The 23,978-nt window shown below is 39.0% G+C and overlaps 2 protein-coding genes across 2 annotated transcripts; both read left to right on the top strand.

Annotated features, from left to right (window-relative positions):
* The first annotated feature begins 556 nt into the window (after positions 1-556).
* Positions 557-22,210, top strand: PSMC2 (proteasome 26S subunit, ATPase 2). The gene is made up of 12 exons (XM_033193820.1): positions 557-824; positions 6,937-6,974; positions 7,892-7,973; positions 8,723-8,822; positions 15,576-15,707; positions 16,489-16,561; positions 17,157-17,252; positions 18,262-18,426; positions 20,177-20,264; positions 21,466-21,668; positions 21,768-21,864; positions 21,952-22,210. Exons 1-12 carry the CDS (start codon positions 755-757, stop codon positions 22,107-22,109), a joined length of 1,302 nt encoding a protein of 433 aa, XP_033049711.1. The 5' UTR covers positions 557-754; the 3' UTR covers positions 22,110-22,210.
* Positions 841-1,895, top strand: LOC117073225 (40S ribosomal protein S29-like). Its single transcript, XM_033193821.1, has one exon. The coding sequence runs from the start codon at positions 1,653-1,655 to the stop codon at positions 1,812-1,814; it is 162 nt and encodes a 53-aa protein (XP_033049712.1). The 5' UTR covers positions 841-1,652; the 3' UTR covers positions 1,815-1,895.
* Positions 22,211-23,978: the final 1,768 nt, after the last annotated feature.

Below are 23,978 nucleotides of genomic sequence, written 5' to 3'. Positions count from 1 at the left end.
TGGATGCACAAATACCTCTTTGAGATCCTGTTTTCAATTGTTTTGGATACATATCCGGAAGTCGAATTGCCAGATGGCATGGTAATTCTATTTTTAATTTCCCGAGGAATCATCATACTGTTTCCCACAGCAGTTGCACCATTTTATCATTTTACATTTACATCAACAGTGCACCAGGATTTCATTTTATCCAGCAGCACACGCAAGGGTCTGCTGGAACCAAGGGTCACCCTTTCCGACACTTATTTCCTGTTTTGTTTTTGCTTGTTTTTAATAATAGCTATCTTAATGGGTGTGTGGTGGCATCCAACTGTGGTTTTGATTTGCCTTTCCTTAACAGTGATGTTGTCCATTTGTATATGTTCTTTGGAGCAATGTTTATTAAGGTTATTTGCTCATTTAAAAAACTAGGTTGTTTTCTTGGGTGGTAGGAGTTCTTTAAATATTCTGGATATTCACTCTTTACCAGAAATAGATCACCTTCACTATGTTTGTAGATGTGGCCACTACTTATTGTGTCTAATATGCCACGCGTTTTACAAACACTGTAGTTTCCTTTTCACAGATAATCAGTCCAAAAACCAGCATGCCATAGCGTTTCCCCCAGCGTTCTCTCCGGACTCTCTAGCACTGCGTAAAGGGGCCCGCCTGAGCCCAATATACTTCCGGTGGGGAAGGGAAAGGGAAGACACCACCGGAAGAAAGGAAGGTGCTGTGTAATCATTAAGAAGAGGAGGCATTTGGAGCTGTTAAAATGCCGGATTACCTTGGTGCCGATCAGCGGAAGACCAAAGAAGATGAGAAGGACGACAAGCCCATCCGAGGTCAGTTGACATGGGCAGGAGCTCGGAGCTGGGGCGGGACTGGAGCGGAGCTGCCTTGGCACAGGAGAGGAGCTGGATTCCCGCTCCTGGCTCTGTGCTCTGGCCCTTTTGTGCCCCTAGTAATTTAGTCTGCGCCGGCCGGATTAACTTGCCTGCCTTCTCAGTCTCCCTTATCCCTACAAGTTCTGTGTTCATCTGCTGATGGACATTTTTATTCATTCTCAGCTGTCGGGTCTTGAAGAAGTCACGCACTCTGGTTGGCCTAACAGGCCTTGAAAAGTTCTGCTTGGCGGTGCTGGGTCACCTGATCCTCTTTCCTCTTCTCCTCCTTCCCCCTGTGACAGCTGGGAGCTATCACTGTGTAGCTATAACTCTGAGACATAATTTTCTTAAAAAAAATTATTTGACCAGATAATACATCCACAGGGTTCACAATTCAAGAGGCAGAAAAGATACATTTGAAAAGTCTCGCATCCTTGGCCCCAGCCACCAACTTCTCCACAGAGGCAACTAAAGTTGCCATTTTGCATATCTTTCTAGAGACATACTCTATACATATAGGAGCAAGTCCGCTTATATAATCCTTTTTTTTTTTTTTTTACAGAAATGTAGCATGCTGTACATACTTCAACATCTCGATTTTAAACAATTTTAATATAAGAGATAATTTCCTATCATGTAGTCACTTTCTCTGCATCTGCATAGTATCCCGTTTTATGGGTATGCAATAATGTATTTAACTATTATTGATGAACATTTAGATTTTTCCAATTTGTTGCTGTTATAAAACAATGAATACCTTTTACCTCGTTGCACTCTGAGAGCAAGATGGGTCACCAGCAGCTGTACTGGAGCCACCCGCGAAAATTCGGCCAGGGTTCTAGCTCTTGTCGTGTCTGTTCAAACCGGCACGGTCTGATGTGCCTCAATATGTGCCGCCAGTGTTTTCCTCAGTATGCGAAGGATATTGCTTTCATTAAGTTGGACTAAATAATCTTCCTTCAAAGGATTATCCAAGGCATCTACCCAATGAAAAACCATGATAGTTCTTTGTACATAAAATAAACATTTAAAAAAATGAATAATCTTGTTTATGTAACTTTTACCAAGTGCACAAGTGCAAATGGTAGGATAAATTCTAGAAATGGAGTTCAGATTTTGTAAGTGCCAAATTACTCTCCATGGAGATTTTACCAGTTGATACTTTAACTTACAGTGCATGAGATATGCACACCATTTTTTTGGATATAACTTCTTCCCAGTAGTCCCGTTTGTAATCTAATCTTTATGCTGTTTCTCCTTTCGTTCCTTAAGCTAGTTGTAAATGTTCTTTTGGTATTTCTTGTGTTTCTTCTTTCTTTTCCCTTTCTTAACTTCATCTTTTCCTAGCAGCCTGTTCCATTTACACCCTCCCCCAAAAGAAAGCATTTCCTTTCTACATTCATCTCATTCTGCTGTTTCTTTTAAAAATATTTTAGGACACTGAAAATGTCAGAGATACTCAGTATTTATTGGAAAAGTTAGACACAGAGATTTATCATTTGATCTGTGCCCAGTGATCTGTGTGTTTCTCTGGGTTTGTTATTCTGTAAAAATATTAACGCATTTATTCCTTGGATACAGTTCTGACTAACATGTATATAGGATCTTGTGCGTTTATTCATACATATCCCCCCGCCTTTTTTTTTTTTTTTGAGATGGAGTCTTGCTCTTGTTCCCCAGACTGGAGTGCAGAGGTGTGATCTTAGCTCTGCCTCCCGGGTTCAAGTGATTCTCCTGCGTCAGCCTCCCAAGTAGCTGGGATTACAGGCACCCCCACCACGCCCAGCTAATTTTTGCATTTTTAGCAGGGATGGGGTTTCACCATGTTGGCCAGGCTGGTCTCGAACTCCTGACCATAGGTGATCGCCCGCCTTGGCCTCCCAAAGTGCTGGGATTATAGGCGTGAGCCATCGCGCCTGGCCTGATTAAGTTACTTTCAATTTAAGCTTTCAGATCTCAACTTGGTCCTAATTGCAGTTAAGTTTTTGTGAATCTCCTATTGACTCACTTTGAGTGGTTATTTCAAAACTTACAAGTTTTTCAGGTCCTCAGTTCAGTCTCTTTCTTCATGACTGATGACTTTTTTCTCTCCTGAGAAGACTGAGAATCCACTTAAGAGTTCTCTTAACTTCTCTGACATTTTCCATTTTCTGTTTTAATACTGCCTTAGAGGAAGTGGTATCACTTTTTGTTAATGTGCAACCTTCCCATCTCTGTTTTTGATCTTATGCCTTCCTCCTCTGGAACTTTTGTTTCTTCAGTCACTACCTCTTCTATTTGTTGTCCTATGGAATTTTTCCCTTTTGTTCTTGTAAACATGCTAATATCCATTTTATCTTAAAAACATAGTTGAGAAAATCTTCCTGCTCTCTGAAGTTACAAGTCATTTTCTTTTTTTTCTTTCACTGCCTAAAAGTGGCAGAAAGAACAGGCCTGGGAGTTAGAAAGACCTAGGTTTGAATTTTGGCTTTGAGTTTTGTCTAATAAATTCTGTGAAACTGTTGTTCTTATCTGTAATGTAGAAATAATTGTATTTACTTCACAGGTTTATATAGAATTAGATAATATCAATATATATCTCTAATCACGGTGTCTCATACAGTGGTCATCTCAATTTATAGCAGCTATTACTATTCGCCCACAGTACATTTCTTTACTACTTATTTATTTATTTTTAGAGACAGTCTTGCACTGTTGCTCAGGCTGGAGTGCAGTGGCACAATCATAGTTCACTGCAGGCTGGGAATTCCCAGGCTAAAACCATTCTCCTGCCTCAGCCTCCCTAGTAGTTGGGACAATAGGTGTGCACCACCATGCCATGCTAATTTAAACAATTTTCTTTTTTTTTGTAGAGACAGGGTCTTGTTATGTTGCCTAGGCTGGTTTCAAACTCCTGAGCTCAAGTGATCCTCCCACCTTGGCCACCCAAAATACTGGCATTTCAAGGGTGAGCTACCATGCCAGGCTCTTATTTTATTTTTAAACTTCTTGCACTTTAGTTTCTATCTCTATAAATCTGTTGAAACTGATCAATAGTTTCTTAATTCCCAGATCTTTAGTATTTCTCAATCCCAATCCTTGTGTTTTTGACATTGTTGAGCCTTTGAGCCTATCTTGGTTTCTCTTGCTGAACCTTCCCGTTTATCCTCCTGCTTCTTTTCTTTCCTTCATTGGGTCCTCACGTAGTTTCTCTAAAGTTTTGTTTCTGTTAATTTCCTCCATTCTGGTCTTGGAGTCTATATGCTTCCTTAGTCAATCTTTTTAACCTCAAGCTAGCATCTGACCTCTAGAGCCAGATTTCTCTCCGCCTTTTAGAATGCGCATCAGGATATGCTGGCCTGTTGGATAGTCTCCACGCCTACTCTCAGGCTCAGTAATATGCTAAGAGCATTCACAAGACTCAGCATGTGGTCATCCTCATGGCTATGATGTATTTTAGTGAAAGGATACAAAGCAAAATCAGAAAAGAGAAAAGACACATGGGGCCAAGTCCAGGAGAAACCAGGCACAAGCTTCCAAGGGTCCTCTTCCAGTGGAGCCACACAGGATGCACTTAATTCCCCCAGCAACAGGTAGTGACTATTTGTGTAAAATGTTGCTAACCAGGGTAGCTTGTTAGAGATTTGGCACCAAGGGTTTTTATTATGGGTGGTAATGTAAGCATCTCTATTTAGCACATACCAAAATTCTAGACTTCCTGAAGTAAGATAAATGTTCTGTATAAACCCTATAGTTTGTATAAACATTTTAAGCACAGTGAACCACCTTTTTCAGTTCTGGGAATGGTAGGAACCCTCTGAAATCGTTCTCAGACGAGCCAAGAACCAACATTATAAGCAGGCCTTTCAAAGGATAGCAATTATGCATGCTATGTTAACTCTTTTCTGCTCTGGTAACAGTACCACAAACTTAAGAAAATTAAAACTGAACTTCGTATCTCCCTGCCAACCACTTTCTATTGTGACATCTATTGTGTAGTACCTAGGTCCGAAGCCTGGGCATCATGTTTGATCCTCTCTCCTCAGTTGCCATGTGCTGTAGATTCTACCTCTTGAGGGTTTTTTTTTAATGCAACTGTTCCTTTCTCTTTTCATTGCTACCATTTTTATTTAGGTTCTTATGACTTCTGAGTGGCCTCACTCCAATCTGTTCTTCATATCTTGGCTAACTATTTCTTTCTAAGGCACATTTCCTATAATGTCAACTGTAGTGGCCCTGATTACCTCATTCTGGAATTTATGGTCCACCTCACTAGAGCCCCAAACCTCCATCTACTTAATTTCCTATTACTGCCTAATGTGCATACAGTGTTTCAGCTTACCTGGTCTAGCTGCTATTACCTAAGCATGCTTTTTCCTACCTCTACTCATACCTAGTTTAAATAAAAAAAAAGGCCTGCCGTTTTTTTCCTTAAAATATGTATGATCGTATGATTGGTTCTTGTTTTTCATGATAGATACGTTCTATACAGTTGCTGTGAACCGTGAATTAGGAAGTACTAAACACTTGCTCCTAGGAGAAATATATATATACATCACACATAGATTATAATCCTTTTTTTTTTTTTTTTTTGAGACAGGGTCTCACTTTGTTACCTAGGCAGAAGTGCGGTGGCACGATCTCAGCTTGCTGTAGCTGTCACTTCCTGGGCTCAAGCGATCCTCCTGCCTCAGCCCCCACAGTAGCTGGGACTACATGTACACACCACCATGCCCAGCTAATTTTTGTATTTTTTGTAGAGACACGGTTTTGCCATGTGGCCCAGGCTGGTCTTGAACGCCTGGACTCAAGCAATCTGTCTGCCTCAGCCTGAGATTACAAGTGTGAGCCACAGCAACCGGCCGATTATAATCTTAAATCCTAAAAACAACTCATCATGGTAGATTCTTTTTTTCTTTGTTTCGCAAAAGAGAAAACAAAGTTCAGAAGTGTTAAGTGACTTGGCTGAGGTCACCCCACTAACAGATGCCAGAGCTGGCATTCAAACCCGGTCCACCTGGCCCCAGAGCCTGAACTGCTTGGATTATATTACATTTCCCCTACCGTCTCTATCTTCTGGTCATCTTTATATGAAAGCTGAAACAAGAAGTTAGAGTGACTTGTTCTTAGTTGTGAACTTAAATTTTTTACCACTCTGCCTATTTGCAAATGACTATGAAAGCACATGAGTATTGATTTGGGGATTACAAATAAATTTGAGCAACTAAGCAAATTCAGGAATGCAGAATTCGTGAATAGAAAAGATTAACTGTAAATCACTTGAAATCCCGGGTAACCACCGTAGAACACCATTTCAGGTTACTCTCCACATGTGTTTTAAGTGATTTTTATATAAAAACAAAATATATGCACATTATATGCTTTTTTTTAAACCTACGTGATTCACTGAATAGCATTTGTTGGATTGCTTTCTATGTCTGTGTTCTGTTATCATTTTAAATTGCTGCATTGGATCTCCTTTTTCTTTTTGAGACGGAGTGTCTCTTGGTCACCCAGGCTGGAGTGCAGTAATGTGATTTGGGCTCACTGCAACCTCCGCCACCTGGGTTCAAGCAATTCTCCCGCTTCAGCCTCCCGAGTAGCTGGGACTACAGGCATGTGCCACCATGCCAGGCCAATTTTTGTATTTTTGGTAGAGCTGGGGTTTCGCCAGGTTGGCCAGGCTGGTGTCAAACTCCTGACCTCAGGTGATATGCCCGCTCGGCCTCCCAAAGTACTGGGATGACAGGCGTGAGCCACTGCACCCAGCCCGCGTTGTATTTCATTGTATGAATACGGTATAATTTAACCAAGATCCTTAATGGATGTGTTTTACATATATACTATTTAAAATAGGTAATCATGTATATTATGTACTTTTAAAAATCTGTCTTCCTCCCAGTTAGATAAACATTACTTAAGTCCAGGAACTATTTGATTGAATTTATATCATCATAATCTTGCTTGAGTTTTGGCCCTCAAGTAAAACAATTTGAATCGAACAGAAAAGTTGATCAGCTCTAGTTTCTTTTTTTAAAAATGTTAATTATAGTTTCTTTTTGAATCTCATGTATTGTCTCTCTTCTTTCAGCTCTGGATGAGGGTGATATTGCCTTGCTAAAAACTTATGTAAGTCCTTTCAGTGTCTACAAACTATAGATGTTTTGTGTTGAAATAAAAACTGTTTTGGTATTGTCCTTCCAAAATAATTAGAAGAAGTTAAGAAACTAAAAATTAAAAAAACAAACAAAAAATAAAAAGAAACAAAATACTTAGAAGAGAATGTTTGGCAGCTCATTGTAATTTTCACTAAATGAAGTTACCTACCTGAAGTTTATAGAATAGATCAGAGTAAGTATTTGGCATGTCTCAGTTTATGTATTATTTTAATCCTATTCATGATTAAAATGTGATGCTATATTGAAAGACACTTAAAATAATTTACACATGTTTACTATGTTTAACAAGTATTACTGAATTAGTTGGAAATGAAGTTTTAATGCATAGAAGTCAGTGAATAGTTTTGTATAATTTCACACAATGTTTTTTTTTTTTTTTTTTTTTTGAGACAGAGTTTCGCTCTTGTCACCCAGGCTGGAGTGCAGTGGCGCGATCTTGGCTCACTGCAACGTCCACCTCCCGGCTTCAAGGGATTCTCCTGCCTCAGCCTCCTGAGTAACTGGGATTACGAGCGCCCACTACTGTGCCTGGCTAATTTTTAGTATTTTTAGTAGAGATGGGGTTTCATCATGTTGGCCAGGCTGGTCTTGAATTCTTGACCTCAGGTTATCCACCCGCCTCAGCCTCCCGAAGTGCGGGGATTATAGGCGTGAGCCACTGTGCCCGGCCATGATTTTCGTTTGTTATCTTGCATAATAGTGGATTGTGTATTTAGGGAGAAATATTGGCTCAGGAACACCTCTCTACTTCACAAGCTTTGGGATAATGATAGCTATTGAAATTGTAACTTAAAAATAATTTTTGCCTGTAGTTTAATAAATTGTTGATATCCTGATATTCTAACTAAACTGACCTTCATCACCTAGGGTCAGAGCACTTACTCTAGGCAGATCAAGCAAGTTGAAGATGACATTCAGCAACTTCTCAAGAAAATTAATGAGCTCACTGGTATGTATTTTTAAATTCCCATTTCCTTCCTTTAAATTTAATATGATAATAATATCAAAAGAGTTTAACTACAAATTTTACCCCTTTATGATTACAGATTTTAAAAAATCGTTATTCTTCCTTTCTGTTAAGAAATTTGATCTCATTTAACCATATCTTTCACTGCTTTTTACAACCAGGTTTAATGCTTATGCAGTTAAGAAATAAGAAACAATACCATCTTCTAAGCCAGTAATGTTTCTGTTGGTCAAAATCCAGTTCAGTAACCTTCAGTTAACAGTCGAAAAACTTTTTTGGATAAAAATAAGATCCACAGCATAGTTTTGCTTGAAGTAATTGGGCTCTTTCCTGGAAGTTGGAAACATTTTTTGGGGGAACTTGAATGATGAAGTTTTACATTTGACCTACACAAAAATATCAAATGTGGCATTATATTTTTGGCTTGACAATTACTTTAGGGCAGGGTAGTAGTTTTCAGCTGGGGTGATTTTGCCACACCCCTCACCCACTCCCGGAGGACACTGGGCAATGTCTCGAGACATTCTTGATTGTCATGACTTTGAGAGAGGGTGGTGCTGCTGGCATCCAGTGGTGAGAAGCCAGGGATGCTACTAAACAGCCTGTAATGCACACAACGATCCTTGCAATGAAGGATTCAGTGCAAAATGTCAGTAGGGCCGAGGTTCAGAAAGCTTATTTTAGGGTGATGCATTACATTTTAGTAAATTTTGTCGTCTTTCTCTATGTAGGTATTAAAGAATCTGACACTGGCCTGGCCCCACCAGCACTCTGGGATTTGGCTGCAGATAAGCAGACACTCCAGAGTGAACAGCCTTTACAGGTTGCCAGGTATGCATGGGTGCTCTCTGGCAACTTACCTTTGTCTGTATTTTTAAGCACTTAATGTTAGAGTCTCGGGGATAATATAATAGTTCATAAAGGATTTTTATTCCAAATTCCAAGTAAATAAAGCTTTCTACAAAACTGGGGTTAAAATTTTATGCCTTAAACAATTATTCAAAAATACGTGAAGGCATATTCATTTAAAAGATTTAAATGATACAAAAAGATGTAGAGCAAGATGTGAAAAACTCCTTTCTCCTACTTGCTTTCCTGTTGCCCTTTCCTCAAACATAAGTACTAAAATAGTTTGGCCCTCCTAATCCTCTTTCTGTGTATCTTCCTATGTGTATTTGCATGCAAGAAACATATCCTGATTTTTTTTTGTTTTTTAGACATAACTACATGTTTTGGGAATCTATGTCTTTAATATAGGTACACTTATTTTCTCATGTTTTTAAAAAATTGCATAATGTGTAGATGTTAGGCTATAACAATTTCTATTATACACAGCACTGTAGTGAACATTCATGTTAAATGTTTCTTAGTGTATGTGCATACATTTCTGTAGGCTAGCTTACTACAAGTGGAATTCTAGGGGTCAAAGATATTACAGTTTTAAAATCCTGTGACAATTGCTTTGACCAGTTTATACTTTTACCGAGAGGCTTTGAGGCAAATGTCCATTTGTCTGATCAATGTAAGATACGCAGTTTTCAGTTTTTACACTTTTGTCATTTGAGGGAAAATAATTTTAATTTGTACTGTGCTGATTACTAGTGTGATAGCTACTTCTTGTGTTTACTAAACCTCTGTATTTCTTTGACTACTCATGTTTTGTTCTTGGGTAGTTTCTTGTTAATTTTAGAAACAGTTCATATATTGTACATATTATCTTTTCTTAAGTATGCTACAAGTATTTTTCCCTAGTCACTTTTAACTTCTTGGTACCTTTTGTTGTACTAATGTTTTACATTTTTAGGAGATAAAATATACCAATATTTCCATTATACCTTTTGGGTGTTAATGTTGCTTAGAAAAGCCTAGCCCAATTCAAGGCTTTAAAGATATTCTCTGTTTATGATCCTTTTAAAAATTGTGTTTTTATTTTTAGTTCCTAAAAGCTAAAGATTATTTTTCTTTCCCATCTACTCACCCTTCCTACCTCCCAATTTCCATCTTTTCTCCCTTTTATTTATTTATTTATTCATTTTTTTAGTTTTATTATGGTTTTTGAAGGGTTAAATAGTTCAGGCTGGGCACTGCAGCTCATGCCTGTAATCCCAGCACTTTGGGAGGCCCAGGCAGGCAGATGACTTGAGGTCAGGAGTTTGAGACTGGCCTGGCCAACATGGTGAGACCCTGTCTCTACTAAAAATACAAAAATTAACTGGGTGTGGTGGGCGCTTGTAATCCCAGCTACTGGAGAGACTGAGGGAGGAGAATTGCTTGAACCTAGGAGGCGGAGGTTGCAGTGAGCCGAGATTGTGCCACTGCACTTTAGCCTGGGCGACAGAGTGAGACTCCGTCTCAAAAAAAAAAAAAAAAGAACAGAGTTAAATAGTTAAATAATAACAACTGTATTTCCCAATTTCTCTTCCCTGCAGACACTCATTTTCACCTTTTTTAGCTGATTATTTTGGTTTTCGCCTTCATGGTTCTAATGGATATTGCTATATCTTGTGTATTGTAGATTCCTACTTCTTGATTTTTTAGTTTTAGGTATTATCTTTTGGCTTCCCACCATGGAAGATGAGGATTTTGTTTTGTTTCCTCTGCCTTCGTGTTGAAGGCACACCCTTCCTATCCCAACATCCTTCCGGTGTAATTCTGTTATAATTTTGGTTAGATCAGTATTCAGTGTTTATATGATTATGGCTATGTAAATACTATTCACAAAGAGCCAAGTGGTAAGCTGTGATTGCTTTTCCTTTCTTGTACCACTTATTTTGGTTGTTGTTGTTTTAATGTTTTGTTTCTTCATTTGCCTGGTTTTCTGTGCATATGTTATGAACTCAACCTCCCACTTTCTCTTGATTGTCTAAGATGCTCTTTAGATGCATTAGATCTGTTAGTTTTCTCTCATTATACCTCAGTTGCATCTGGTGTTCTCTCCGTTTCATTTTCCTTAAGTTTTTCCCAGCACTTCCTGACCTGCTTTGGTTTGGACCAGTTGTCCTTTATGCCTATTTAATGACAGTCGTTGTCTGACTTCTCTACCGTGGAGATTTCCCTTTGCCTCTCTCCTGTTGCTTGTGTACCGTTAGTCGTTCTTCCTTGGTTTCCTTATACCTTTATTTAGGTCTAATACATCCTCTGGTAGCTTCCGGGAAAAGGGTCAGTTGGGAGGTCATATTTTGAGACTGCATATGTCTGAAAGTATCTTAGCCGAGTATAAGGTTCTTTTCTCTTCAAAATTTTGAAGGTGTCGTTCTGTTGTCCTTTGCCTCCCAGTGTCACTCTGAAGCCATTCTGATCCTCAGTCCTGTATATGTGGCCTATTTTTTCTCTGAAAATTTTAGTCTTCTCTTGTTCTCTTTTTGAAATTTCATGGTGATGTGCCTTGGTGTTGGTCTGTTTTCATCCATTGTGCTGGGCTCTCTTATCCTTTAGTAAGGCAAATCTTCTTGGAACTATTTGTTAATTTCTTTCCTTCCATTTCCTTGGACCTTTATTCCTGAATTCTCTTATTTGGATATGGGGCCTCCAGGATTGCTCCTTTAATATGCTACTCTTTCTTTCCTGTTTCCTTGGTTTTGCCTTTTTACTTTACTTTCTATGAGCTTTTCTTTATCTTTGAATTCTTCTGTTGATGTTTTTTTTCCTCCCATTTTTCTTCTCGTAGGTTTTTAATTTCTCAGGTAAAAAACTCAGGTTTTTAATTTCTTAGGTAAAAAAACTCAGGTTTTTGATTTCAAGGATCTCATCTTTATTCTTTCATTTTTGTGTGTGTGTTGAATGTTCTGCTCTTATATCATGGTTGTAATATGTTCTCGTCTCTCTATGGGAAAATAAAAAATTTAGGTACGTTTCTCTAGTTCGTATGAGGGGAATTTTTTTTTTTCTGTAAAGCAGTTAGAGGGAAACTTTTCATATAGATTTTTCATAACAGACAGACTAGCTAAAGAGCCCCACACTCCTACAAGATCCCAGGCCTTAAAGAAAGCAAAGATTGGCCGGGTGCAGTGGCTCAAGCCTGTAATCCCAGCACTTTGGGAGGCCAAGGCGGGCGGATCACTAGGTCAGGAGATCGAGACCATCCTGGCTAACACAGTGAAACCCCGTCTCTACTAAAAAATACAAAAAACTAGCCGGGCGAGGTGGCGGGCGCCCGTAGTCCCAGCTGTTCGGGAGGCTGAGGCAGGAGAATGGCATAAACCTGGGAGGCGGAGCTTGCAGTGAGCTGAGATCTGGCCATTGCATTCCAGTCTCGGCAATAGTGCGAGACTCTGTCTCAAAAAAAAAAAAGAAAGCAAAGATTATTTTGAAAAAGTTTCTATTGATTTTAGTCTCATACTCTTTGCTTAAAACTCTTGATAAAATTTGTGTATGTGTAATTTTTAGCTTGTGAATTTTTTTTTTTCTTTTAAGAAAAGGTCTCACTTTGTTACCAAGGCTGGAGTGCAGTAACATGATCTCAGCTCGCTGCACCCTCTGCTTCCTGGGCTCCCACCTCAGCCTCCTAAGTGGCTGGGACCACAGGTGCACACCACCCCATGCCTGGCTTTTTTTAATTTTTATTTTTAGTAGAGACAGGGTCTTGCCATGTTGCCTCGGCTGGTCTTGAACTCCTAGGCTCAAGCCATCTGCCCACCTCAACCTCCCAAAGTGCTGGGATTACAGGTGTGAGCCACCTTGCCCGGCCAGCTTATGAATTTTTAAATAACAATCTTATTGATATAAAATTCACATACCATGAGGTTCACTCTTTTAAAGTGTACAATTTAGTGATTTTTAGGATATCTAGAAAATTGTGCACTGATGATCACTAATTCCAGAATAGAATATTTTTGTTACCCCAAAAACAAACCTGATACCCATTAGCAGTCTTCATTCCCCTCTCTTCCCAGCCCCTGGCGACCATTAATCTACTTTCTGTGTCTATGAATTTGACTATCCTGGACATATCATCTAAATGGAATCATATAGTATATGGCTTCCTTCACTTAGCATATTTCAAGGTTCATCCATATTCAAAAATGGCTGGAACTTTTTTTTTATGGCCAAATAATATTCCAGTCTAATTTCTTTATCTGTATTCACTATTTGGTGAGACATTCTTCTCATCATTCTTATTAAGTCTTTAAGTATGGTTTCCTTTAGCTCTTTGAAAATATTTCTTGTACTGATTTAAGGTTTTTGTTTGGGCACAGTGGCTCATGCCTGTAATCCCAGCACTTTGGGAGACTGAGGCAGGTGGATCACTTGAGGTCAGTAGTTCGAGACCAGCCTGGCCAACATGGTGAACCCTGTCTCTACTAAAAATATAAAAATATTAGCTGGGCGTGGTGGCAGGCACCTGTAATCCCAGACACTTAGGAGGCTGACACGGGATAATTGCTTGAACCTGGGAGGCGGAAGTTGCAGTGAGACAAGATCGCACCACTGCCCTGCAGCCTGGGCAACAGTGAGACTCCGTCTCAAAAAAAAAAAAAAAAAAAAAGTTTTGTTTAATTTAAACACCAACATCGAGGCTTCCTAAGGGACGATTTCTATTGACTGCTTTTTTCCCCCTTATGTATGAGCCATAATGTCATACATAAGGGAAAATGCATCTCATAATGTTTTGCATCTCATAACTTTTTGGTGATAACTAGACATTTAAAATAATGTAATGTGTCACCTCTGGAAATCAGATTCTTCCTCTCCCCAGGGTTTGGTATTATTGCTGTTTGTTGTTCTTGTTATTCCTTTCAGGATTTTTGGTCAGCCTCTTTTTTTTTTGGTAGAGAATAGGCATAATTCTTCTTCCCTAGCAAACGTGGTTGGTAACAGAAAACAGAGTCCTTCACACAGTTAGGCTGTCAGGACGAAGCATTCTTTTTTAGCCTTGACCTCCTGGGCTCAAGTGATGCTCCAGCCTCAGCCTCCCCAGTAACTGGGACTACAGGTGCATCCTACCACACCTAGCTAAGCCAAAGCATTCTTTACCTTACTTTTAACTCTACCTATGTGTGCACTCCACAGGCTATTTTTGTATTTCTCTGTAATTCTTGCTTATGTAGCAGCTTTCTAATGTTATTTCTGTTTTTTTGTTTTTGTTTTTCTTTAGTAGATAGATACTATAGAAGGGGAAAGGCAGTTGACTTTTATACTGTGATGTACGTGGCATTATAAATTCATTTTTACCAGGCCATATGGAAATGAATATAATTAAGTTTACAATAGCTTCTACTGGCTGGGTGCAGTGGCTCATGCTTGTAATCCCAGTACTTTGGGAGGTCGAGGCAGGTGGATCACTTGAGGTCAGGAATTTGAAACCAGCCTGGCCAACATGGTGAAACCCCATATCTACTAAAAATACAAAACAATTAGCCGGGCGTGCTGGTGCATTCCTGTAATCCCAGCTACTTGGGAGGCTGAGGCAGGAGAACTGCTTGAACCTGGGAGGCTGAGGGTGCAGTGAGCCGAGATCATGCCACTGCACTCCAGCCTAGGCTACAGAGCAAGACTCTGTCTCAAAAAAAAAAAATAGCTTCTACTGCTTCAGTTAAAAAAAGAAAAAATGTAGCAAAAACAATAAAAATGGATTTAAAGGCTGGGTACAGTGGCTCACGCCTGTAATCCCAGCACTTTGGGAGGCTGAGGCGGGCAGATCACCTGAGGTTGGGAGTTTGAGACCAGCCTGACCTTGGGAGTTTGAGAGGAACCCCATCTCTACTAAAAAGAAAAATTACAAAATTAGCCAGGCATGGTGGCGCATGCCTGTAATCCCAGCTACTTGGGAGGCTGAGGCAGGAGAATTGCTTGAACTAAGGAGGCACAGGTTGCAGTGAGCCAAGATCATGCCATCGCGCTCCAGCCTGGGCAACAAGAGTGAAACTCTGTCTCAAAAAAGCACTTTGGGAGGCCGAGGCGGGCGGATCACGAGGTCAGGAGATCAAGACCATCCTGGCTAACATGGTGAAACCCCGTCTGTACTAAAAATTAAAAAAAAAATTAGCCAGGCATGGTGGCAGTTGCCTGTAATCCCAGCTACTCAGGAGGCTGAGGCAGGAGAATTGCTTGAATCCAGGAGGCGGAGGTTGCAGTGAGCCAAGATCGTGCCATTGCGCTCCAGCCTGGGCAACTGGAGTGAAACTCCTTCTCAAAAAAAAAAAGAGAGAGGGAAAGAAAATAAAAAGAAAAACGGATTTAAAGTATAAACTCAGGAAAAGAATGAAAACCCATTCATTACTGAATTTGGTGTAAGACAAGACCATCTTTTTGTAGGGAAAATAAAAACGAGAGCAACTTAAGATATACAGGAGCATCACTAATAATAAAGGAATATAAATTATGGAAATCAAGAAACCAGATAACTTCTTAATGATGAGATATTTGGGTTTAATTTTCCAGGAGAATGTATTTGAAAATTTATGGCTTGGCTAAAGTCGAATGGACCTTTGGAGTTGAGTATAGAAAAGGATCTTTAACAATGTCCCAGTTTCTGTAGTTCTAGTTTATACCTATATATTGCACACTCAGGATAGAATCTAGTTGGTTGAATTCATTACTAGTGGCTTAGGTTCCTTATTCTAATCAAGCTTTTTGCTGTGTTAGGTGTACAAAGATAATCAATGCTGATTCGGAGGACCCAAAATACATTATCAACGTAAAGCAGTTTGCCAAGTTTGTGGTGGACCTTAGTGATCAAGTGGCACCTACTGACATTGAAGAAGGGATGAGAGTGGGGTAAGATTTCTATTTACAATAAATACTTTTCTTTCACTAAGGATGCTGCCTCACATTCACATCCTTGGCTTTGTAGTGAATAAATGAACTGCGTTCCCTGGAATACCAAGGGATGATCTAGTAATGTACTATAGTTGAAAATTCTTTCTTCTGCATCTGCTTTCTAACATCCCATCAGCTTCCCTGACTCCCCTACTCCCACTGTTGTTTATTATGAATGGCTTCAAATTTCAGAGTTGAGGTTATCAGTCTATTTACGGTAACATGGTATAGGTTGGGGGACTACTTGCTTTAGGATAGTTATGATGCCAAGTGTGTTAATGTCTATAGAATACGTAACAATTCACTCAGTAAATTAAAAAAAAAAGTCTCCCCTCCCTCCTCAAGGGTTTGGTTGCTGTTAGGACAAAGTGTTCTTTTTTAGCCTTGACCTCCTGGGCTCAAGTGATGCTTCAGCCTCAGCCTACCCAGTAGCTGGGACTACAGGTGCATCCCACCACGCCTGGCTAAGCCAAAGCATTCTTTACCTTACTTTTAACTCTACCTATGTGCGCACTCCACAGGCTATTTTTGTATTTCTCTGTAATTCTTGTTTGCCACATTAGACATATAATTTAGTATCCTCAGGTTTCATGCTCTCTTTATTTCTCTTTATATAACCTTAGGGATTCTGTCTCTCTCTTGTTTTCTTAAAGTATGGTTTTGGGGATAAAAGACTAAACATAAAAGCACTTTGAAAGCTTAAAGAATGTATTAGTGACTGTCTTTTTTACTTCCTTAGTGTGGACAGAAATAAATATCAAATTCACATTCCATTGCCTCCTAAGATTGACCCAACAGTTACCATGATGCAGGTAAGGAACTATGGGAGGGAAAAGGAAGGCTATGTCTTTTTTTGGTTGTTGTTGTTTTTTGAGACGGAGTTTCACTCTTGTCATCTAGGCTGGAGTACAGTCGTGCGATCTTGGCCCACTGCACCCTCTGCCTCCCGGGTTGAAGCGATTCTCCTGCCTCAGCCTCCCGAGTAGCTGGGATTACAGGCGCCCACCACCATGCCTGGCTAATTTTTGTCTTTTTAGTAGAGATGGTGTTTCACCACGTTGGCCAGACTGGTTTCGAACTCATGACCTCAAGTGTTCAGCCTGCCTCAGCCTCCCAAAGTGTTGGGATTCCAGGCGTGAGCCACTGAGCCTGGCAGTATTTTTGTTTTTTTTTTTTGAGACAGAGTCTCACCTGTCTTTATTTTACTAGTTTGTCTTTCATTCATTAGTATCATAATAAGTAATACAGCAAGTAGTACCAGGGCACTGGGCAATGTATTCAATTTTTATTAAGATTCTCACTTGTGAGTTTGATTTTTCTTTTAAGGTATTAGGTCTATTCTACTGAATTTGGACAGTATCCAAAAGGCCTGTGACTGTATATTGTACATTTCTGTCCCTCTCTTAGGTGGAAGAGAAACCTGATGTCACATACAGTGATGTTGGTGGCTGTAAAGAACAGATTGAGAAATTGCGAGAAGTAGTTGAAACCCCATTACTTCATGTAAGTAGCTGAGTGTTGTATTTAAATTTCTTTGTATAAATTTTTGTGTATTGAGCACTAAAATTGCTTGTATATTAGATGGCTTTTATATTTTCCCTAATGAGAATTTTTTTGAGAGGGTGGAGAGAGGAGGTGTGGAGAGTTGGTAAGTTCTAGGGGAGAGCAAGCAAAAAGGATTGAATGGTCAAGTATATTTAAAAAAGAAAGATCTGGCCGGGCGCGGTGGCTCAAGCCTGTAATCCCAGCACTTTGGGAGGCCGAGACGGGCGGATCACGAGGTCAGGAGATCAAGACCATCCTGGCTAACACGGTGAAACCCCATGTCTACTAAAAAATACAAAAAACTAGCCGGGCGAGGTGGTGGGCGCCTGTAGTCCCAGCTACTCGGGAGGCTGAGGCAGGAGAATGGCGTAAACCCGGGAGGCGGAGCTTGCAGTGAGCTGAGATCCGGCCACTGCACTCCAGCCTGGGTGACAGAGCGAGACTCCGTCTCAAAAAAAAAAAAAAAAAAAAAAAAGAAAGATCTGCTGTTTACAGTGACAGAGGAGGCTCAGTGTAACCTTTAGCAATATGTTAAATATGTTACAGGCTATTCTAGAAGAAACTGGTTCTTCAAAAGACATCGAGAAGAAAGGGGCTTAAGTTGAAGCAGGTTAAACTTGGGAGGATAATGGAAAACTAGGATATTGAATACCAGATAATTGTGTTCCTTAAACACAATTTTTTAAAATTAGGAAAATATTTTAAGATTGGATAATAGAAGTGCTTTTTAAAAGCCATTCAGTCTTATGTATTGATATGAGTCCAGTTTAGAACTTACGTCTTAGAATAAGTAAAATTTCTTACTTAGTCCAAGTATGTAGATTGTGGACTTAATAATTTTGATTTAAATATTAAAGTATGGTTTTCAGGATAAAACACTAAACATAAAAGCACTTTGTTGATGTAGAAGTAGTCTGATTTTTGTTATACAGAAGTGGGAAATGTGAAAATTGTGTCTCTTTCACAGCCAGAGAGGTTTGTAAACCTTGGCATTGAGCCTCCCAAGGGCGTGTTGCTCTTTGGTCCACCCGGTACAGGCAAGACACTCTGTGCGCGGGCAGTTGCTAATCGGACTGATGCGTGCTTCATTCGAGTTATTGGATCTGAGCTTGTACAGAAATACGTTGGTGAGGTAAAGTAAATTTATCATAGTCAAAGAATATATAGCCCTGTGAAAGATTTTACAGTATGAATGAAATTAAAAATGGCACTTCTGCATTGAGGGATCCAGACCTGAAATTTCTGTTTTCTTTTTTTGAGACAGTCTCATTGTGTTGCTCAGGCTGGAGTGCAGTGTTGTGATCTCAGCTCACTGCAGCCTCTACCTCTCTGGGCTTAGGTGATCCTCCCATCTCAGCCTCTCAGGTAGCTGAGACCATGGCTACATGACACCACGCCCAGCCAATTTTTCTATTTTTTGTAGAGTGGGGTTTTGCCATGCGGCCCAGGGCTCAAGCGATCCATCTGCATTGGCCTCCCAGAGTGTTGGGAGTATAGGCATGAGCCACCACACCCAGCCTGAGACCTGAAACTTCTTGATTGTAATTAGTAGTTTAGAAGCTGCCTTTGTGATCATTTGGAAATAGGCAACCACTTCAAATTTTAACCAGTATGCCCCCTTCTCAGAAGGATGACATTTTCTACAGATGTGGCTTTTCTATGGAAATGCCTGGTAAGTGAATTCAAAAGTATACTTTTACTTCAGGGGCAGTGTTTTCAGTCCTAATGAGAAAGTGAGAGCATAGGTTGTCTGTATGTTTGTAGACATCCATATACATATATATATTTAGAGAATAAGTCAGGGCTATACGTATTGTATCTGAAACCTGTTGATGATTTGTATATTTACAATAAGAATTAGATATGGAGCTGCATGAGTTGAGGTATCCTTTTATTCCCTAATTAAAACTTAAAGTCAAATTCAATGATCAGGAATTCCAAGTGATAGATCAGATGCTTTATTTACTCAAGTTTTACTGATTAGAATGGTTCCTTTATTTAACTATTAATTTGACCTCGTCAGATCCGAAACCTATTGCTATGTAATCGATACAGAATCATGCAAATGACTTAATATTTTAAGGCTAGCGTGATTAATTTGGTGGGCTGGGGAGCAAACTTCAGTCTTTTAAAAAAAAGTTTAGGTAGGCTGGGCGCAGTGGCTTATGCCTGTAATCCCAGCACTTTGGGAGGCAGAGGTGGGCAGATCACCTCAGGTCAGGATTTCAAAACCAGCCTGACCAACATGGAGAAACCCCCTCTCCACTAAAAATAGAAAAAGCTGGGTGTGGTGGCGCATGCCTGTAATCCCAGCTTCTCAGGAGGCTGAGGCACGAGAATCGCTTGAACCCAGAAGGCGAAGGTTGCAGTGAGCCAAGATTGTGCCATTGCACATCAGCCTGGGCAACAAGAGCGAAACTCTGCCTCAAAAAATAAACAATAAAATAAAATAAAAACAGCTGGGCGTGGTGGCTTATGCTTGTAATCTCAGCACTTTGGGAGGCTGAGACGGGTAGATCATGAGGTCAGGAGTTCAAGACCAGCCTGGCCAAGATGCTGAAACCCTGTTTCTACTAAAAATACAAAAATTATCTGGGCTTGGTAGCACATGCCTGTAATTCCAGCTACCCGGGAGGCTGAGGTAGGAGAATCGCTTGAACCCAGGCAGAGGATGCAGTGAGCTGAGATCGCACCACTGCACTCCAGCCTGGGCGACAGAGAAGACTCTATCTCAAAAAAAACAAAAAAATAAAAAAAGTTTAGGTAATAATGAATGAGAATACTGTTAAAAATACATATTGAAAAGTTTGATGTGTAACTTTTTATTTACTTTAAAATATTTTAAAATCAATTTTGAATTAATAAATCATTTTTCTTGTTAGGGGGCTCGAATGGTTCGTGAACTCTTTGAAATGGCCAGAACAAAAAAAGCCTGCCTTATCTTCTTTGATGAAATTGATGCTATTGGAGGTGAGAATGATACGTTAAGAGAACTGCTTTAGGATTCGGTTTCATGAAAACTCTAAAGTGATATGTTAATTCTTATACAGAATTTTAACAATAACTCTTCTATGAGCTCTGAAACATTGGCGCCACAGATCTAATAAGTAGTAGTGCTAAACTATAAAGGCAAGAAGAAACATTATATACCATTGCCATTTTTCAGAGCCTTTATTTTTGTGCAATGGGTTGAATATCCCTTAGCTGAAATGTTTGAGAATAGAAGTGTTTTGGAATTTAGGTATTTTGGCTTTTGGAGTACTTGCATTATACTGATTGAGTATCCCAAATATGAAAACCTGAAATCTAAAATGCTCCAATGAGTATTGCCTTTGAATATCATGTTGGGGCTCAAGAGTTTCAAATTTTGAAGCACTCTGGATTTTGTATATTTGCAAATATGGGATGCTCAACCTATATCTGATTTCATTCATACAATACCTGTTTCCACACTTTAAACAACTCCTAAATTGAGAAGTATCATCTAATGTCATAAGAAAGCACTGGGGCATAATTTAATTGGTGGTGGTTTTTCTTAGTGCACAGGAAATACAGTATTAGCCATGAAATGTAGACTTTTTTTTTTTTTTTTTTTAAAAGACACAGTCTCACTCGTTGGAGTTCAGTGGCGCAACCTTGGTTCACGGCAACCTCTACCTCCTCGTTCAAGCCATTCTCATGTCTCAGCCTCCCGAGTAGCTGGGATTACAGATACCTGCCACCATGCCTGGCTAATTTTTGTATTTTTAGTAGAGATGTAGTTTCACCATGTTGGCCAGGCTGGTCTCGAACTCCTGAGGACAAGTTATTTTGACTAATCTCTTAGCCTCAGTTTTCTTATCTTCTAAAGGGAATAATTCTTGCCTTGTGTACTTCATGAGGTTTTGAGAGGTTCAAATTAAGTAATAAATGTGGTAGACTTTGAAAATATAAAATTGCCCCATATGCAGTTTAAAAAATGTTAAGTAAATCTGTGATGAATACTTTTGAAAGCAAAGGTTCACTTTCTGATTAGTTTTGTATAAAGCAGGCTGTTCTTACAGGATTTGCTTCAAAGTGGGATGTGCACTTATTCCGGAGGGCATGATTTGAGCTGAGATTTATGGTACTTTCAAGTCATGCATAGTGCTACTCTGAGTGGACTTGAAGAGCTTATCTTTCGTCTTCTCAGGGGCTCGGTTTGATGATGGTGCTGGAGGTGACAATGAAGTGCAGAGAACAATGTTGGAACTGATCAATCAGCTTGATGGTTTTGATCCTCGAGGCAATATTAAAGTGCTGATGGCCACTAACAGACCTGATACTTTGGATCCAGCATTGATGAGGCCAGGGAGATTGGATAGAAAAATTGAATTTAGCCTGCCCGATCTAGAGGTAAGAAAATCATTTCATTTTAGGAAAGGGATTTTTGAAGTTTTTTCTTCCTGTGATGTTTTTTGCATTTTCATATTTGTCAATTCTCTCATTTTTTAGGGTCGGACCCACATATTTAAGATTCACGCTCGTTCGATGAGTGTTGAAAGAGATATCAGATTTGAATTGTTAGCACGACTGTGTCCAAATAGCACTGGTAAGTAGAAAGTTCTTGCTTATATTTGCTGGTCTGTCTGCTCAGGCTGCTTTAATTAAGCCTGTTTATTTTCTTTTTGTTTGAAAGGTGCTGAGATTAGAAGCGTCTGCACAGAAGCTGGTATGTTTGCCATCAGAGCACGGCGAAAAATCGCTACCGAGAAGGATTTCTTGGAAGCTGTAAATAAGGTCATTAAGTCTTATGCCAAATTCAGTGCTACTCCTCGTTACATGACATACAACTGAACCCTGAAGGCTTTCAGGTGAAAACTTTAGATTGGAATCCTAACCTTACATAAACTTGTTAATAACCACTTCATAAACAAATAAATGGCTTCAAAATTGTATGTTTCCATATCTCTTCTTTTAATAAAAGGTGATCTCTAATGTTATTAGACAGAAAATCTTGTTTGTTAGAATGTATTTTGACTGTTTTTTTGACCTACTCCCATTTAAGGGTTTCACAGCAAACAAAGTGCTTGCTTAGATGGCTTATATCCTAGGCATATGCTGGCTGGGTGCTCTACATAGAAATTCTCCTTGTATCCTCCCATCTGTCCATTGAGGAAGATTATCAAATGGATCTTCATCTAATGGATTCATAAACTTTCTTACTTACTTGTAGTGGCAAAGCTGGGTTTCTGGTCCAAGTTTGTCGGCTCCATTACCTATGCTCCTATTATCCTCTTCTGTCCCACATCAAAGTAGCTCACTTAGGCTTATGACCACATGCATTATGATAGTTTCCCACCACCATGTTGAATAATAAAAGCTTTGGCCAAATCTTTTTTAAAGTAGGAGAAACATTGGATGTATATGTTTTGCATTGCAATTTGATTTCAAATTAATCAGGAAGAATTAGTGATTTTAATGAGCAGTAAAGTAATACAATAAAGCAGAAAGAAAAATGTTCAGCCAGAGGTGAAAGAGTAGTAAAAAAGACAAAAAAAAAAAAAAATGTGTGTACATATGATCTAATTTAGAAAACCCAGAATTGGCTTCATACAGAAAAGTGATTACTTTCATTTTACAAATTAGTTTGAAATTTTGGTAAAATGTCTGTTAGGCTTCTGGTCTACAGTGAGGTATTTTAAAAATAAAGGTTATATTAGAATCCTCAACAGATCTTTTTAAAATTATCTCCTGTGTAACCACCACCAAATCCTATCTTCTACCACAATTACCCCTTCCCCCAATGCCAAGACTAAAGCACAATAATGAATATTTTTATTGAAGTTCAATATTCATAAATAAGTTGCAAAATAAAGTTGGACACATTTTAAATTTACAATAGAAAAAGTTGACAACATAGAAAATGCTGTGTTGCACTGAAATATGGAAAATTATGAAAGTTTTCAAGAAATTAAAGCCCTTTATAAAATCCAACCAACATTCTTGATTTTTTATTTTTATGAACTTGATCAGAAAAATTCATCTTTTTAAACCCTGCTGTAGTCTTTCTTGAGGAATTAAATAGAGCAAACTATTTTCAGGTTATGCTTACAATAAAATATACTCAAGAAAATGACTGAAGATGTATGTTTTTGAATGTTTTGATTAAATAAATGTATGCATTTAGAACACACTCTCAAGTCTTTCCACTTTGTCATGGCCACATGCTCATGTATACCAATTCAAGACAACTCAAATTAATTAGATAGTGTTGAGCACACTCTGTTCTAACGATACAGAGCGACTATCGTGATAATTAATTTAGGTCCATAAGGAAAATCTAATTGGCTACACATCAAATATAAAATCAACTATTTGAAAAATTTGGGTGTTTTTCTGTCAAGGCATATTTATGCAGGTAGCATCAACATTGTCTAGGTCAGCATGTTTGTACCCTACTTAAAAAGATGAAACAGACTTTTACCAATGGCTTCTTCCACCTAAAATAGATGTGTCTATATACGTGTGTAGATGCACACACACATATATATATGTGTCAGGGTGCTAAGTTAGAATACAAAGGATTTATGACTTTAGAAATATATATTGTAGAATCCCATTTAAAAACTTAACATTAAAATGTGATTAGTTTATTAAAAAACTCAATTTTCATGATGCTTCTGAGGTTTATCTGTTAGGTAAAGTGAAACGCAATATACCAGT

This window comes from Trachypithecus francoisi, unplaced genomic scaffold, assembly GCF_009764315.1.
Source record: "Trachypithecus francoisi isolate TF-2019V2 unplaced genomic scaffold, Tfra_2.0 Lachesis_group4, whole genome shotgun sequence".
In the NCBI taxonomy this organism is placed as follows: Eukaryota; Metazoa; Chordata; class Mammalia; order Primates; family Cercopithecidae; genus Trachypithecus; species Trachypithecus francoisi.
This window is presented reverse-complemented; position numbering and strand designations above follow the sequence as displayed.